Genomic DNA, 19,258 nt, shown 5'->3' with positions numbered 1-19,258 from the left:
GACTCATGAGGGAAGGATGTGTCATTCCGACACAAGGAGAGTATAAAGGTTAAACAAAGTATGAAGTTGATTAAACAATTTGTCAGCTTCACCTTTGTTACTTCAATATTAATTCTAGGTTTAAGGAACTCCAATATATGTGCAAACAACAGAAGGTTCTTAGTATACCTAACACATTTTAAAGCAGCCAGGTTACAAATTATTTTGTATTGAATCAGCTAGTTGAGGCCACTAAAAGGGAAAAAAGGAAAATGTTATAATTAAAATTAGAGGCTTATAACTGATCTGATGTCAGAGCCCAACCCTCATGTGTCACACACAAGAGTTACAGATGAAATAACTGAGCAACCCAATTTTGTATTCTTAAGTTTATTCATTTGTATGAAAGATTTGACCAAGACAGACTCTAAATATTCATAGTAACACATTGCAAAACAAATCCGAACCCTATACCCGTACTGAGCTTTGACAGACACAATAGCACAGTGCCTTTCTGCAATGCATGTTAGAGCTAAAGGGCTCAGCAGGTCGAGAGATCACATGGGACGAGATTCAGAGATATTGGCTCAGGGCAAGCTATGAAAAACTCAGCTGTGATCCGAGGCAGTAAAAGTGACAGTGAAATATACTGTTACAAACAACAGCAAAAGTTGATATGACAAATCTATGTTCCAGATCCTGCCTTCATTACTGATACATAATAAATATAACATGTACAGATAGAGTACAACTTTCTCTGTAGGCATGTTAATATATACAAATACAATACAAAATATATATACACACACACACACACACACACACACACACACACACACACACACACACACACACACACAGATACAAATATCTTATGATTTCAAGCCTTGTAGAGTCTTTCATTCCCAGTATGACAAAGAACAGGGGCTCCTGAATTCCTGTCCAAACTCATGGATCCATTTGTTAGCAACTGAAAAAACAAACAAAAATATAAACTAAATTATATCTTCAGCTTTTTTTTTCAAATGATTCATGGCTGAATTGTTTTTCACCACACACACACACACACGCACGCACCTTACAAAGAACATTCACAAATAAGACACTTAGATTAAAATAATTAGTATTTTGATAAAGCTACATACAGTATATAATGTCTTATGACTATGAAATGAAATTTAAATATTAATATACATTTATTTATACTTTAAGGATACAAAACAAAGTTCCAAAATAATGTCATCAAATCAGCCAATTATATTTTAGATTTATCTACCTATTTATTTAACAACTTACCCCATTTGTTACCCACAAACACAGGGCATCCAGCGTGCTCCGTATTCCAATTCACTTCACCATTTCTGTGGAGATTGTACCAAAACACAGCTGAACCCTGCAAGAGCAGAGAGAGGATGCTGAAATTATTCTTTTATTTGTAATTAGTACTTAAATTATCCTTACATAAAAACAAAGATTTTTTTTTTTTTAAAGGGTTTACCTTTTTCGGATGCACTGCAACTCCAACTATAGGGAACACAGTGGCGCCCCCTATCTCCACATCACTCATCTTCAGCAAAAAAAAAACAAAACATTTATATGGATATTTACACAGGTAAAATGAATAGCTATAATAGAAATACGATTTAATGCCATTAAGGCAAATTGTTTTTCTGACAGCTGCACTTACACTGTCAACTTACATAAATTAGGAATGTAGCAATCCTGTCATTCTCCAGCTCCTGTGAGGTCAAACATTCTTCAGTTAGTTTGTAATTATTTGACTGATCAACATGTAATCCAGCTCTCAGTGACACAGAATACAGTTGCATTTGTACTCTTAAATTAATTCTGCAAGAGAATTTGCTTTTTCGAGCCATTGGTTCCCCTATGTGTATGTATTACTTCAAGAGACTTTTAAGTTTTGTTATACATCATAAAAAATAAAAAAAAAATAAAATAAAAAAAAAACACAAATAAAACCTCAAATGCAAATTATTAAACAAATGTGTGATTTAAACATGTATGTGGCAAACAAAGTGGTAGTGGTTAGACTAAAGTGGTTGTTCAATAATATATATGGCCTACGCATTTTTCCAAGGAGACTGGTTGCACACAGGAAGTCAACATTAGTATTGGTGTTATTTTTAATATGTAAACTAAAGATTTAAATAAACATGCCTGCTCTATCCTCCAGTGTCTAGATTCTAGCATTTCAGCCTGTTGACTCAAGAAAGTGGAGTAGTAGTAGTAGTTTTTCAAACTGGACACAGGAGGTTTGTGCTGGCATTTTAATTTATTTTCAAATTGAATCATTACTTTATTTATTTAATTACTCATAAATCCAAAACTGCCAAAGCCCATTAGAGATTCCTGAGGGAACCAATGGCAGATTCTGTGTTGGTTTACAAAATGGATGTAATGTCTATACAGTGAACTTACCAATGCATCAATATGCTGTTCAAATGCACCACCAACCCCATAATTCTGAACCTGGAAATCATTTATGAATCACTATTGAAATAGAAGCGGTTAACACTTCAATGGTTCACGGGTAAAAATGCATGTTTAACTCCATTTAAGAATTCAAGATTGATGAATCAGGTGAATATAAATTAATTGTATACTGTAATGATCATATGCCTTCTATCTTACTGTAACGTACAAGCAGTGATTCAGCGGTTTCCATGGAGAGTCCCGTAACATCTCCAATCCTCTGACTGACACCAGCTTCCACAGGGTTATTGTGTAGAAAAACACTGAAAATATAGTGAGGATTACTTGCATTGTAAGTGTGTGACTAAAACAGTTTATTATTATGTCAAATACTGCTAACTCTTATGTTAAAGTAATAGTCTTTGTATTAAAAAGCAAACAAGACTATGAGAGAATAACATTTTTTGGGTGAACTATGCCATTTTAATGAGGTGATTTTAATACACATTAACCTTTGAGAAACACGTAGATTTAAGGGTTTTGTGATTCCAGAGCGATAAACTTCCGATCTAGAAAGCTGTAGGCAACAAATCGGAATGAACTGTCAAGCATACATTTATGGCTAAAGGTATGTGAACACCCAAACACCACACTTATGTTTGCTTTGAGCATTTGGTTTTAAAATCATTGGCTCTGATTTTGGATGATGAGGCCTGCATGCCGGCACTTAGAGCTCCAATTTATCTCAAATGTGGTCAGTGGGATTCAAATCTGGGCTTTCTATAGATCAGCCAAGTTCTTCCACACAGACCTCAATGAATCATTTCTATATGGACCTCACATGAAGCACACAGTTCTCTACAACTGAGGTTTAAATTTAAATTAGTACATTTTAGGTCTAAATGTACATAGTTTGACATTTGACTATGATTCAAGACTGGTCAGAAATGATAAGATTGAGTTTTCTTCTATTAAATTCCATAGTTTTAGATTTCTCTTAAGGTGTACACTACATCAGCTGGGGAGTAGAAAGTAGATATTGTCAACTTAAGTGTGTGTAAAGCAAAGAAAATAAATAGCTGGCTCTATATTTTAGGAGAATGGTCCATGGCAAAGGGTTTAACATATTTTTGAAAAGTTTGAAACCCACCAATCTAGAATGTAATTATGTCATAGTATTAAGACTTGTCTTCACTGGAATTAAGGGGCCGAGGCCGAGCAAACATGTTCATTTGAAATGGATGTCCACATACATTTGCCCATTGAACAGTACAAAAATACACCACAACAAGAAATTACATTTTAAATATACTGACAATAACAACAAAAATATTTATGTTGTTGTTGGTGTGTGTGTGTGGGGGGGTGGGGGGTGTTCGATAGTCACTTGAGGTCTGGAGATATTCTTCAGGATCTCTATCTCTCTGTCTGATATAATGTCATGATATCTGATGATGCGAGGCTCGTCCCACTCCACTTCCTCTTTCACTGGTGCATACATCAGTCTGGGGTTTCCTCCACCTGTGCTGTACCTACAGGACAGCGCCCTCTGCCTCTTGGATATCTGATTTGATCAAATATAATAACCTTCCCATCAACACACAAAGCTTCACAATGACTGTTTGTAATTTCATGTCAAATAAAGATTTAAATTTTAGCACTTGCCCTCTCGTCAACCTCTCCTCTGCACAGTGCCTCATAGTTACTTGACTCTGTGTTCAGTGTAAATATGTCTGGGTTGCTCTGTAAGTGAAGGAGTCTGTTCAGCTGAACTCTGGCTTCATCATTACTTGGATCTGAGGCAAAGATGTTTATGACTTGAATCACAACAATTTAGCAAAATTGTCTGCCAAACTCAGATATAAAAATATTAAATTAAATGCTATAAAAGGAAGGACAGCATGACCTCACCCAGATTTAGAAACTGTTGGCTGAAGTAGATTGCCACAGACAGGCTGCCGAAATGATAGACTGAGTAACTAAGGAAACGCAGCAACTCTTCCTCAGTAGTGGTTGAGTTTTCTGTTAATCTGTCCAGACTGTACAGAAACCAGAGAAAGGCATGCTGGAATTTGTCCTCTTCATAAGCGACCAACCCTACATTAAAAGCCTCATCTGCATTTAGAGATGTTTCTACGAAATGTGAAATAAAATCATAAATCAGATTGGAAAGTGAAACTCTCAGTGAAACTGCATTGGTGCAAAACTGCAGGACAGTTTACCCTTTGTGATGTCTTCTGGGTGGAGTTTGTAGATCTCTTGCAGTTTGATCAGTCCTGAAGCTGCACCATCCAAGTCCTCCAGCTGTGGGATCTTTGAGTCCAACTCATTCTGATACTCTTCACACTGAGTAAGATTCGGCTGAATGCGTTTTTCAATATAGATCAAATCATTTCTCATTTGTCTGAGGAGTCTGTAAGCTGCCACAGGGTCTCTCACAGCTTCCTCTGGGTTCTCAGAGTCGGAGTATGAAAGCAGAAGATTCGGAAGAACACTGGATGAAGACAGGGGTTCATCAAAAGTTGGTAAAATCTTGTATAAGATTTATTTATTAACATAATACTTAATCTAAAATTATATATAATTGTTAAACATCCATTCCAAAATTTAATGCTTTTTAATAATGATAATAAAAACACATTAATATAGTAGTTTAATGGTATATTGGGAATAATGAAAGTGTTTTCACCTCTTCATTGTCTCTACATTCTCAGCATCAACGCACTGACTGAAGACCTTCAGAAGGTCTTTCGTATCTCCATATAGTTGTGCAATTTGATCTACAAAACAATCTGCATTTTGTCAAAAAGGATTTGATTCGTGTATTAATTATTTTTTTTACATCATTACAGCTATAACCTAATGAAAAGGGTTTATTAGGTAAGAAGCAAAAGAGAGATTTAATGTTAAATCAATAATAATGTTAAAAAGTGAAAGGGAGTAACTATAATGTTATGGCATGAGTGCATCAGTGTTGAAATTATGAAAAAAACGGTTACTATTGGTCACTTTTGGTCAAAATTATTATCTAATCAACTGTTTAAAAAACAGTTGGAGAAATATGGACAAAACGTAAAACTTTAAACGAACATTACGAATAAAAAACAATATAATATAACATAATGAATTGATATTGAACTGAAACAATAACCTGTTGATGAGAAGAATTCATGTCCAGCATCAGCACAGAAAATCCAAAAACACAACAACACCGTCAGCTCCTTTACTGACATTATAAGGCCTTCAATATCTCAAAACGCAACTTATCTGTATCTTGCTGTGAAATTGATCTAAAAAAAAACAAGTTCCGTCATGAAACTCTAGATGGCGCGTGCTGATAGGTCCTTCCCTTAATTTGGTATTTATCACATCGTTATCTGATTGGTTGCTGTTGCATCAGCAGCCAAAGGAGGGCTGCGGCTCAACATAAAAAAATAGTTTGCTTAGAAGTAGTGCACCAGTTGTACTACTAGTCACTGTCGCATGCTTTTAGAAATCATTCGAAATCAACACAAGTTAACGCCTTTTACTCCACATCTCTGTGCATATTGCGTGGTTTGCAATTAATTCATAAATGAGCAATCATACGTTTAAATTAAGTGTCACGTTTAACCGATAACCGTCTTGTGGAGTGATTGGAGCTGCAGCGTTTACCTAATTGTGTTTATGCAGCAGCACACGATAATTGCTGTGAAATACGGCGTCTAAGTTACCGAAATTAGGAAAGTTTGAAGTGAAATAAGCATTGGAACTTTCAACGGGATTATGTTTAGCTGCATATTTCTGATGTGTTTATTTATTTCCATGGAAATTATTTTCATTATGCTTAATGTGTGTGGTTGATTTCAAGCAGAGTCAGACCCCCTGTCTTTCTTTATCGCTCTCAACAGCTTTCTATCAAGTATAAGGTTCATGTCAATGTTACACCAAATGTATGAAAAGCAAAACTTTACATGAGTGAGTGTCAGCGGGCTGGTTGCAGGAACAAGGATCTTTTCGGAGCCGTGATTTTTTTTTTTTTAATCATCAAAGTAAAAATAGGAGCACAAAGTCTTAGCAATCTAACAACAAACACGAAATGCAACACAGCAAAGAAGAACAAATCACTACAACTGAAAACTGAGGGGCTATAATAGACAGGGCAAATGAGGCAGAAAACAAGGAACAGGTGTGGCTAATCAATTAACAAATGAGCAACTATAGAAACAAATGGGCATGAGTAGGGGTCTAATGGACCCGTTTCAAATTACTCATGGTTCAGTTTTTATTACGGTTTTAAGGTTTCAGTACGGTTCAGTATGTAGCCTACTATGTTCAAGGAAAAAAATTCTAGAAATAAAAAAATAAGAACAAATAATGAAACTACAAGCAACAACACAAATTAAGACAATAGAGCAAAGATAATAAAATAAACAGAGTTTTTCGGGTTATTTTGGTGTTTAATTTAGTTTTTTTTCGGGTACAGAACTTGAATAAAGTAATCAAATGTAAAATGATATTGCATATAATCTTCACTGAATAAAATAAAGATGAATCATTATTAATAAAGTTACAAAAGCTATTCAGAGCAGTGTGTGATTTTCTTTTTTTTTTGTTGTTGTTTGATTAACTTTATACACATACAACAGGAATATTAGACTGCGGTCACTTTAAGACATAATGCATGATCTAGTGCACTGATACTGAGCACATGGATTGTCTTTCTGGACTGTTTACGTTTACTTGAGACATAACCTTCTATGTTTGCTAGGATACTTGCCAAGACGGGCATGCTGACATATTTTTTGTGAATTTGTCCGTTCAAGCGCAAGACTTGAAAGAGAACTCAATATTTGTGCACTGTCTGAGACGTGGCTTTCCATGTGCGTGCTTCGGATGAATCTTCTCAGAGGCAAGTTCTTTTTCACGTCTTCTTGCGCTTCAATGTTTAAATTGGCAAGGCTTAAATGAGATTAGTTTAAACGGATAACGTGTGCTGTTCAGGGGGCTGTTCCATAAAAGACGCTTAGAAAAGCGGGGATTAAACTCCAAAACCGGACTTGAATGAGCCTAACAAATGAGTTGGGGCTAAAGTGGTTCCATAAAAGGTTTGAAGCTCACGCAATCTCACTAATTTGATCCAGGTTTATCAAGTCTAGATAATTGCGTGTGCACGAGTTTCTGAAGCAGCCCTAGAGGTCGATCGTGGATCAAATCGATCCACCATCAAACAGCGTATATTTTGTGCTGTTTTATGCTTTTGTGACATGTTCCTACATGGTTCTTCATGTTTTAAGAAACTAAATATATAAAGATACAAAATATAGTTTTGGGTATAGGACCTTTAATAAAGATGATGTATACTTATTTAGAATGCTGAGAATTACAGCTTTTAATGCAATATTTTTTTGGAGAAAGCAAGAATCCCCAGTTTTAAATGAGTAGATTTAGTTTCTAAAGTACATTATGGAGAGGATAACATTAAATTAAGAGCAAATGTATACATTTTGAAAAGATATGTGCAACTCAAAGACTATTCCATAAAATAAAGGAATATATATTAGCCTACATTAACTACATTTTTATATAACCCTCCCTCCCTTTTATTTCTAGTTATTTGTTATTTTACTTATTTAATATTGAATATTTGATATTCAAATAATATTACTTGAATAACTATTAGGAATTATGTGTCATTATAAGAGTTTGATATAAATATGTTAATGTTACATTTTTATTTCTATTTATTTATTGTTTTTTGTCTTTTCCCCCTTAAATCATATGTAAAAGTGTCTATGTACTTTTTGGTTATTGTTCTAATCATGTGTGTTTTTAGGCTATGTGTTGGTGGGTATTATCACAAAAGAAAATAAGTAGAAGGAAAAATAAGGAATATTTATTGGGGGAAAATATGATGTCTTTAAAGGAACTGTCAATTTGTATAATTGTGTTAAATGTGTTTGAATTGAAAGACATAATAAAGTAAATTATATATATATATATATATATATATATATATATATATATATAGGCTATATATTTGATTTTCTGTATACTGTGTATTTATTTTTGGACTAATGATGGTTAAATAAAGTCCAATAATGGTATGAGAGAGTGTCAGTGGTAATATCATTGTGTTCCTATTGGTCAGTGTTAGAGGATCTGTGTAACAACTGAGGCTTAGCCTGACAGTTAGCCTGCCCTGGACCAAGCTAGTTTCCCAGCATAAGTTGCCAGGGTAACCGAGTTTGAACTATTTTAAGTTTGCTTTATGAAACAGAATCCACCGACAATAAGCCTGACTAACCGAAATAAGCCTGGCTTATACTCTTGGTTTATGGAACAGCCCCCAGGTCTCGCTTGCACTATCAACACCTGCTGATGAAAGTGTAAATGACTGGCCATATTAGACTTGGAGCATACGGCACTCCTATTGTTGAACACAGATAGGGGAAGCCAGAATGTGTATCCATTTACTGAAACATAAATTAGCCTAACTCTGTCTGTTTTACACGTTATTTTCAACAACCACATTATCGATGCGTCATTAGTTTTAAGATTAACAGCGGTGCAAGTTTTTTTACCAAGAAACGTTACACCCCTAGGCATTAGGGCTGCATGATATTGAAGAAAAATGCGACGTGATACCTTGGTAAATAATTATATGTAAATAACGTAAATAATTATATAATTATATATAAAATAATTGCTTTAAAGGGGTAGTTCACCCCAAAATAAAATTTCTGTCATTAATTACTCACCCTCATGTCGTTCCAAACCTGTAAGACCTTTGTTTATCTTGTAACACAAATGAAGATATTTTTGATGAAATCCAAGAGCTTTCTGACCCCTCCATAGACAGCATCGCAACAACCACTTTCAAGTCCCAGAAAGGTAGTAAAGACATTGCTAAAATAGTCCATGTGACTCCAGTGCATATTATAAATATTTTTTTATTTATTACCTTTATCTGCCTTTCCTTCTAATCCTTCCTTCTACAACCCTTTTATTGACGGGGTAAGAGTGTTTATTTTAACAATCAAATATTGCTTATTTGAGATGTCATCACTAACTTAAGCAAATCGCAATGTAAATTTGGTTTAGTTTTTAACAGTGACATTTTTTTCTCTGTGCATATTTGTTTGTGTGTGCATGTTTGTTTGTGGACAGCTGTGCAGTCAATCTCTCATCCCCTTCTGCTGCCATACAGCTTCCCCAAAACCCTCCCCTTTCCTCAGGCACATCCAATCCAAAGGCAATTTCCCCTCTTTTCTGGACCGCCCTCTTCAGTGACCAACCTATCAGAACGATATATATTTTTATATATTTGATACGATACGTCCATCCTCTCCTCGGGTCATTTTGACCCAAAATTTATTTTCTTTTCATTTTCAAAAATTGTGTTCATCGGAGTGGTACAAGACCATGTCAGCTTTGTCACAACTGAAATTGAAAAATACACACAAAAATGTACTGGATTCAAGAATTATTTTGTAGTTGTAATAAAAATAGTAACAGACCCTTCCCTCGCAGGTCAATTTGAAAAAATAAGAAAAAAATGTTATAAAAATTAATGGGACCAATCATTTGCTCCATATAGACAGAGCTTTAAGGCCAACAAGCAATATTCATGAAATGCCATGTTATATTTTTTTTCCCCACACAAGGTCAGCAGAGACACCCAATGCATGATTTCTTAAACTGAATTCTGCATGTACTGCAGTTATTTTGTATTTAAAGAATGTGCTTATAGTTCAAATTTCATTATTGTTAAAATATAGTAATTTAGAGATCAAAATAGTAAAAAAAAAAAAAAATTCCTTCAAAAATATTATCAGAATGTAACAACATAAGCTTTCTGGACAAAAACATTAAGTGTAATTTTAATGCTTCGGGTCATTTTGACTCGTGAGGGAAGGATGTGTAATTCAGACACGAGGAGAGTATAAAGGCTAAATGAAGAATGAAGTTGATTAAACTTATTTGTCAGCTTCACCTTTGTTACTAATATTAATTCTAGGTTTAAGGAACTCCAATATGTGTGCAGCTGAAGTTTCTTAAAATACCTAACAAGGCAGCCAGGTTACAAATTAATTTAAGTTGAATCAACTAGTTTATTTTTAGTGTACGTTGAAATTGGAAAAAGGGCAAGTTATTGAAAATAATTTGGGCAAATTAATTAAGGTGTATAATTCCAAAACGCTAAAACTGAATATTTTTAAATGCAGCATCACTAAAGAGACTTGTGATTGAAGCTGAAATATCAGGCAGAGTTGTACTGAGGCCACTATTTCACAAAGGGAAAAGGCAAAAAATAAATCAAATAAAGACATCAGAGCCCAACCCTCAAATATGTCACGCACAAAAGTTACAGATGAAAGAAACGTTCATTCTGAAGTTTTTTTATTCGTATGAAAGATTTGACCAAGACAGACATTCATTTTATTCATCCAAATATCCATTGTGATGCATTGCAAAACTAACTCTAAACCTATACCCTTATTTATACTGAGCTTTGACAGGTACAAAAGCACAGTACCTTTCTGCAATGCATGTTAGAGCTAAAGGGCTCTAGAGGTGGAGAGATCACATGGGCTAAATTTTGTGATCAGAGATATTGGCTCAGGACAAGAAGGGCAAGCTATGAAAAACTCAGCTGTGATCTGAGGCAGTAAAAGTGACAATGAAATAGTTACAAATAACAGCAAAAGTTGATATGACAAATCTGTTACAGATCCTGCCTAAATTACGGATACATAATAAATAACAAGTACAGATATAGTACAACTTTCTCTGTAGTCATGTTAAAATATATATAGTACAGATACAAATATCATATGACTTCAGGCCCTGTAGAGTCGTTCACTCCCACTCTGACAAAGAACAGGGGCTCCTGAATTCCTGTCCAAACTTATGGACCCATTTGTTAGCAACTGAAAAAAATAAAAATAAAAGCAAGAAAAATAAACTTAATGATTGTTACCGTTAACCTTTAACTTTCAATTGTTCACTTTCCTTTTGACAAATTGTTTTTCTCCTCAAACACAACTGCTATTAAAAAAAACATGTAAAACACCCCATAGAGTGTGAATGTTTGGTTCAAGAACACCATAAAATAGAAAAAAGGACAATAAAATCTCTCACGAATAAGACAATTAGTATTTTGATAAAGCTACATACAGTATAGAATGTCATGAATCTGAAATGAATTTTAGATATATTAATATACATTTATTTATACATAATAGGATACACAACAAAAAATGTAGTCAACAATAAAAATAATGTCAACAAATCAGCCAATTATATTTTAGATTTATCAACTTACCCCATTTGTTACCCACTAACACAGGGCATCCAGCGTGCTCCGTATTCCAGTTCACTTCACCATTTCTGTGGAGATTGAACCAAAGCACGGCTGAACCCTGCAAGAGCAGAAAGAGGATGCTGAAATTATTATTCTTGTATGGAATTGAATTAGTATTTAAATTATCCTTATATAAAATAAAAAAAAACAGAATTGAGGGTTTACCTTTTTCGGATGCACTGCAACTCCAACTTTAGGGAACACAGTGGCGCCCCCGATCTCCACATCACTCATCTACAGCAACAAAACATTTATATAGATATTTACACAGGTAATATTAATAGCTATAATAGAAATACTCTTTAATGCCATTGAGGCAAATTGTTTTTCTGACAGCTGCACTTACACTGTCAACTTACATAAATTAGGAATGTAGCAATCCTGTCATTCTCAATCTCCTGTGAGGTCAAACATTCTTTAGTTAGTTAGTAATTATTTGACTGATCAACATGTAATCCAGTAAAAAGCCTGTTGACTCAAAAAAGTGAATCTCTCTTAGAGTTTGGTAGAAACTCTCTTAGAGTTAATGTTTAGTAGTCGCCTAGTAGTAGTAGTAGTAGTAGTAGTAGAAGTAGTAGTGTTTACTTTTCAAACTGTACACATGAGGTTTGTGCTGGCATTTTAATTTATTTAAAATTTTAAATTAAATTAAATGATTACTCGTAAATACAAAACTACCAAAGCCCATTAGAAATTCCTGAAGGAACCAATGGCAAATTCTGTGCTGGTTTACAAAATTGATGACATGTCTGTACAGTGAACTTACCAATGCATCAATATGCGGTTCATATCTTCCACCAATCCCATAATTCTGAACCTGGAAAATTATTGCATCACTCATGAATCACTATTGAAATAGAAACTGTTAACACTCCAATGTTTCATATGGAAAATGCATGTTTATCTCCACTTAAGAATTCAAGAGTGATAAAGAATATATAAAACTAATGATAGATATATACAGTGAGGAAAATAAGTACTGTATTTGAACACCCTGCTATTTTGCTAGTTCTCCCACTTAGAAATCATGGAGGGGTCTGAAATTGTCATCGTAGGTGCATGTCCACTGTGAGAGACATAATCTAAAAAAAAAAAAAAAAATCCAGAAATCACAATGTATGATTTTTTAACTATTTATTTGTATGATACAGCTGCAAATAAGTATTTGAACACCTGAGAAAATCAATGTTAATATTTGGTACAGTAGCCTTTGTTTGCAATTACAGAGGTCAAACGTTTCCTGTAGTTTTTCACCAGGTTTGCACACACACACTGCAGGAGGGATTTTGGCCCACTCCTCCACACAGATCTTCTCTAGATCAGTCAGGTTTCCTGGCTGTCGCTGAGAAACACGGAGTTTGAGCTCCCTCCAAAGATTCTCTATTGGGTTTAGGTCTGGAGACTGGCTAGGCCACGCCAGAACCTTGATATGCTTCTTACAGTGCCACTCCTTGGTTATCCTGGCTGTGTGCTTCGGGTCATTGTCATGTTGGAAGACCCAACCTCGACCCATCTTCAATGCTCTAACTGAGGGAAGGAGGTTGTTCCCCAAAATCTCGCAATTCATGGCCCCGGTCATCCTCTCCTTAATACAGTGCAGTCGCCCTGTCCCATGTGCAGAAAAACACCCCCAAAGCATGATGCTACCACCCCCATGCTTCACAGTAGGGATGGTGTTCTTGGGATGGTACTCATCATTCTTCTTCCTCCAAACACGTTTAGTGGAATTATGACCAAAAAGTTCTATTTTGGTCTCATCTGACCACATGACTTTCTCCCATGACTCCTCTGGATCATCCAAATGGTCATTGGCAAACTTAAGACGGGCCTTGACATGTGCTGGTTTAAGCAGGGGAACCTTCCGTGCCATGCATGATTTCAAACCATGACGTCTTAGTGTATTACCAACAGTAACCTTGGAAACGGTGGTCCCAGCTCCTCCCGTGTAGTTCTGGGCTGATTTCTCACCTTTCTTAGGATCATTGAGACCCCACGAGGTGAGATCTTGCATGGAGCCCCAGTCCGAGGGAGATTGACAGTCATGTTTAGCTTCTTCCATTTTCTAATGATTGCTCCAACAGTGGACCTTTTTTCACCAAGCTGCTTGGCAATTTCCCCGTAGCCCTTTCCAGCCTTGTGGAGGTGTACAATTTTGTCTCTAGTGTCTTTGGACAGCTCTTTGGTCTTGGCCATGTTAGTACCCATACAGAAATGTAATATATGTCAATATATGTAAATTACATATATAATGTTAGTGCCCATGTATGTCTGCTGCATATATGAGAATATATGCAAAATTCATATATGTAAAACACATATACATATATGAAACATATATTTCAAAATATATCAAAAATGGCCGTTTTCATGTAAGTGCCATATATTTTCCCGTATATGCACATAAATGTGAAATATATGTAAGACGCATATATGTATACACGCATATATGGCGCATATATGTATACACGCATATATGGCGCATATATGTATACACGCATATATGGCGCATATATGTATACACGCATATATGACGCATATATTTATACATGCATATATGTACTTATTTCTATAGTACATACTTTCACATGTATTAGGGATACAAACCTTATATCTGAATGCCTTGAAATTAAATGCCTATAGTTGGAGATTGTCTATTGTGTGAATACCAAATATAGTATTTTAATACAATAATGCAGTGTTTTCTTTGTCATTTTTGACAAATACATCCACAAAGTACCATAACCATATGCCACAGCTTTAAAAATGCATCAGTATCACATGCATGTACACTGTAAAACTTTTCACTGTAAATTTACAGTTAAATACTGGCAGCTGGGTTGCTATCCACATACTGTATTTTTACAACACTACTACAGTAAACAGCATTTACAGTACTCCACTGTAATTACCAAATACAGCATATACCACATTTTACATTAAACTTGTCGACAGCAATAAATTGTATTTTTACAGGGAATACTGCTTTTATTATTACATAATTAAAATATTATACTTTAAGGTTTCATAAGAGTAGTCACACTAGGAAAAAGAAAACATTTTCTGGGTTTTAAAACATTTATTTAGTTAAATTGCCTTCTGTGAACATGTTGGCTGAATTACTTTTTAAACATAAAATGCAATTTTAACACTTAAACAGGTAACAGTTAGCACTTAATTAAAGGAATAGTTCACCCAAAAATTTAAATTAGCACATGATTTACTCACCCTCAAGTCATCCTAGGTGTATATGACATTATTCTTTCAGACGAATACAATCAGAGTTCTATTAAAAAATGTCCTGGCTCTTCCAAGCTTTATAACGACAGTGAAATGCTGTTTCTTTTTTGAAGTCCATAAAAGTGCAAACGAAATCCCATTCAAAGTCTGCAAGGTTTCGCAGAAGTGAGGACACCTGTAGGCTTACAGTGGTGTTCTTGTTTTGCACAACTTGGCCAGTTTTCTTTGAAGTTACTTGTCCTTTCTTTGTTTTTGATCCACGTTCAGGATTGATGTCAAGAAAGCGTCTAAAAGGCAGAAAAAAACAACAATTAAATATTATTAACTGAGTGTATATATTTTGACAAAGAGAGACAGCACAAAAGCGGTCTAAAACTGAACAACATGAAAAAAATAAAATAAATGCAATGTTGGATGTTGTGAAAAAAAAAATGCAATGTTGGATGTTGTGATCAATAACTGATATTTTTTCTGCCCTGGTAAAATACATCAACTCAATGTGTCTGTTTACATGCACACTGTCAACTAACTAAATTTTTGGAAGTGGGGTTGCCAGATTTAAAGTTTTATTCTACAACTTTTGTCTACTCATCACCCAGCTCATTAACAATATCATGCCCTCATCCGGTGCCATCAGAGTATCAGTGGAAAGGCAGTCTTTAGACTCTCCGTTTATATAGAGCACACACTGCCAGAATCCAGCCCAAACCTTTGTGACAGAAATAATTTAACTTAATTGCAAGCCTTGCAATGTTTATTGCATATATGACAACATGATTTACCAGACTAAAATGCATGTTTGCACCCAAAAATTTTAATTCTGTCATTATTACTCACCCTCAAGACTTTTGTTCATCTTCGGGACACAAATGAAGATATTTTTGATGAAATCTGATAGTTTTGTCCTTCCATTGATATCAATATCATTGCAACTGTCAAAGCCCAGAAAAGTGGTAAAAACATTGGTAAATATATAGCTACAGTGGTTCAACCTAAATATTATGAAGCAGGGTTTCTGCACATTTTTTAAAGTCAAATTTAAGGCTTTTTAAGACCTTTTTAAGACCCAAAGAAATCAAAATTAATACCATGCATTAGGGGTGAGCAATATTGACAAAATATGTCTCGATCGATATTTTCAAAGTTTTGTTGATAATAATTGTGTTTCTGTGCTTGGTGCCATGGCTTGTTTAGGCCTGTTGACAGCTGACTGACAAAGATATTCATATTCTATGCAGTGGTCAGTTTACAGCAGTGACAGAAATTAACATTTTTTATTAAGGGGTAATATATTTGCCACCTTAAATTGATTTCAAGGGGCATTTTCACCTATATACGGACATTTGTAGATGTTTCAACAAGATATCTTTCACATCTACTGCAGTCAGATTCACCCGTGTTCACTCTGAAGGAATCACTCACATGGCTGGGCACTTGTATGACACATCAAGGATGTTAAGAGGCTAAAAGCAGGTTTAAAAATTGAAGTCAACAGGGTGCAAATTTTAAAAAGAGGATAACACGGTGTAGGCAACACCGATTTTTGTCGTTGTTCTCTGTATTGACAGCACTCCAAATTTACAAAAAAATTAGCTCAATGTTAAAATTGACCGGAGTTCTCCTTTAAGGTTGCACTAGTTACATGGATTATTTAAACAATGTTTTTACTAGCTTTCTGGGCCTTAAAAGTTGCAAAGACGTTGCTGTCTATGGGTGGTTCAGAAACCTCTCAGATTTCATCAAAAATATCTTAATTTGTGTTCTGAAGATGAACGAAGGTCTTACAGGTTTGGAACGACATGAGGGCGAGTAATTAATGACAGAATTTTCACTAATCCTTCAACTGAAAACAACTTGCACCGATATATCTTAAAATATATGACTGCCACTGTTTTATCTCAAGATGCACACCAGTAATGTTTTTTTTTTTTTAATGATACATTATTATAAAAGCTGCTTAAATACCCTAATTTTATTAAGGCCTAGACCTGGCTTAAGCTAAGCCCTGTATGGAAACCAGGGCCATATTGTTCATACCAGTAGTCAACATAATAAATACTGTCAAGTCAAGGTTAGTGACACAATTCAGTCTAATATATATATATATATATATATATATATATATATATATATATATATATATATATATATATATATATGTATGAATGGCAAATATGCCAATGACTAACCTCTGACCAAACTCAAGGTGCTGCCTCTTCCTGGTACTGCAAGCTGAAGTTATAGGAGGAGGCAAACAGCGCTGCCAGGCCAGTGATGAAGAGGCTGTGATCCTTCACACACACCTTGACCTTCCAAACTTAATATCCAGCACTGGTTGCTTAGAGATTGACCTGTAATGGAATAAAAAAGAAAATAAAAAAAAAGAATAAATAAATAATATTAATAATTAAAATAACTACTGTGGGTTCCACTGTGGTTCGATGTAGTTGTCTATTCATAGTTCTATGAATTAAATTTTTCAACTAAAAATTAAAATTGGTTAGAATGCTAAAATGCACTGGCATATAATTTTGTTTGTTTTAAGCATAAACTCACTTAATTTTGACTTATTCTTTCAGAAAACAAGACAATTTTTACGTGTCTAATAAATGCTTCTTCATGTAAGAATTGTAGATATCTGGACTGGAAACAAAATAAAAACACTAATTAAGAAAAACATATTTTGCAGTAGGGTGAGTAAATGATGGCTTTTCATTTTAGGTTTCATCTACCCCTTTAATGTTTACATACCAGGAAATAAGTCGTGGACTTTCTGGCAAATGGACATCAGCGATGCAAATTTCTGAAACAATTTTTAAAAAGGACAGCACAACCTTGATCAACAGAACCCAAAACATAAAACATATTACAAATTAATGAGATTTGCTGAATAATCTCTACTTATCTGCTTGAAGGATAACACCGTCTAACTTCTTTGAATTAGGGAGTAGTTGTAGGACCATGGGATGGCAATCAGGAACAGGCCTACTACATTTGAAAACAGCATTAGGAACATGGATTTTCATGTGCTAGCAAAATTCTGACAACGATTCAAAAGCACGATCACAGAACTGACAGAATTTGACAGCATTTTTTTTTTTTTTACAACCTAGACTATAACTGTAACACTACTTAAAAGCACTTACATTAACAATGGCCATCAGATTACAAAGCCTAAAACGAAAAAAATATCAAATGCACGTCATGCAAATAGCATGGTAAAGGTTGTCTATTATATGAAATGTCGAAGTTAACGTTACTTGGTAAACAGGTGGAACAGAGTCAGTGAATTGCTTGCGCGGCCACGGTAGTAAACCGCGTTCGCAAAATCAAACCAAATACGTGAAAACAATGTAGAAATGCGAACGCAAAAAAAAAAAAAAAAAAACTTATATATTGGCTTACCGTATCACTCAGTTGAACAATTCTCCATCTTCTCAAACTCTAAATCCCACTTATCGTCACGCGCAGGTTAGATTATTCAATGACAAATTCTTCCATCCGTCTTCAGGTAGCTGCTACCGTTAACGTCGTCCATTTTCTGCTGCGTCACAGGCAACTAATGTTTGAAACACGAACCGAACCGAACCGAACCTCAAAAAAGCTTTAAAATTGCTCACAGATTCGCAGACATTGTTTATCTTGATAACAGGAATGATTATTTGTTCAGTTGAATCCCGCTGACAAAACGAGTTTGCCTGTTGTAACTGCCTAACTGTACGTTCACACCGCCGCCGGCGAGAGCGGCAAAATTCGCTCTCGCCGCCCTGTCACCGACGCCGTAGAAAGATTCGGGGACGCTCTGACGTAGATTAATGCGTGATTTTATAAAAAACTTTATTTAAAGGGGCCACAAAAACCGTTGCTGCAATTGGTCAAAATCATTATTATTTTGAGCAAATGAATTGCATTCCTGCTTAAAAAACAAGCGTTTTTAGTTCAAAGAAGTTCTAGCGCGAAAATGTTGCCTATAAATAGTGTTGCGCAGCTTTTTCTAATCAAACTGACAACACCATGGATGACAAGTCGTACAATAACGGGAAACCCGCAACAGAAATGATTAATTTTTCCTCCATTTTGCTTAGGAACTAATGTGGTGGGAACCAAAGTTTACAGAATTGTGTTCTCTCGTATTCCCTCAGGCGGAGGACTTCTACATTCCGACTGGTTGCCGCCGTTGCCGCCGAACCGCGTCATAGCTTATTACCATAAAGTTGACTTGATTTCAACTCTTCTCGCCGCTCTCGCCGTCCAAGACGCGCC

At 35.2% G+C, this 19,258-nt stretch overlaps 1 protein-coding gene and 1 long non-coding RNA gene across 3 annotated transcripts; both read right to left on the bottom strand.

Moving 5' to 3' along the window:
• Positions 1-826: 826 nt before the first annotated feature.
• On the bottom strand, positions 827-5,704 carry LOC307161724 (prolyl 4-hydroxylase subunit alpha-2-like). The gene is made up of 13 exons (XM_079876632.1): positions 5,564-5,704; positions 5,102-5,192; positions 4,635-4,906; positions 4,324-4,545; positions 4,078-4,208; positions 3,800-3,976; positions 2,925-2,989; positions 2,642-2,735; positions 2,419-2,469; positions 1,680-1,718; positions 1,478-1,546; positions 1,276-1,372; positions 827-949 (listed from the first exon to the last, which is right to left on the bottom strand). The coding sequence occupies exons 1-13, from the start codon at positions 5,643-5,645 to the stop codon at positions 879-881; spliced, it is 1,461 nt and encodes a 486-aa protein (XP_079732758.1). The 5' UTR covers positions 5,646-5,704; the 3' UTR covers positions 827-878.
• Positions 5,705-14,493: 8,789 nt separating this feature from the next.
• LOC307161725 lies at positions 14,494-19,190 on the bottom strand. Of its 2 annotated transcripts, none has more exons than XR_013821788.1 (6): positions 18,401-19,190; positions 18,142-18,169; positions 17,747-17,983; positions 17,185-17,346; positions 15,833-15,927; positions 14,494-15,282 (listed from the first exon to the last, which is right to left on the bottom strand). It is a non-coding gene; the product is annotated as an uncharacterized lncRNA (long non-coding RNA). The 2 variants fall into 2 exon arrangements; XR_013821789.1 differs by having other exon boundaries at positions 14,811-15,282; positions 17,747-17,980; positions 18,401-18,938.
• Positions 19,191-19,258: the final 68 nt, after the last annotated feature.

The sequence above is a fragment of the Squalius cephalus genome (assembly GCF_949319135.1).
Source record: "Squalius cephalus genome assembly, chromosome: 7".
NCBI lineage: Eukaryota > Metazoa > Chordata > Actinopteri > Cypriniformes > Leuciscidae > Squalius > Squalius cephalus.
This window is presented reverse-complemented; position numbering and strand designations above follow the sequence as displayed.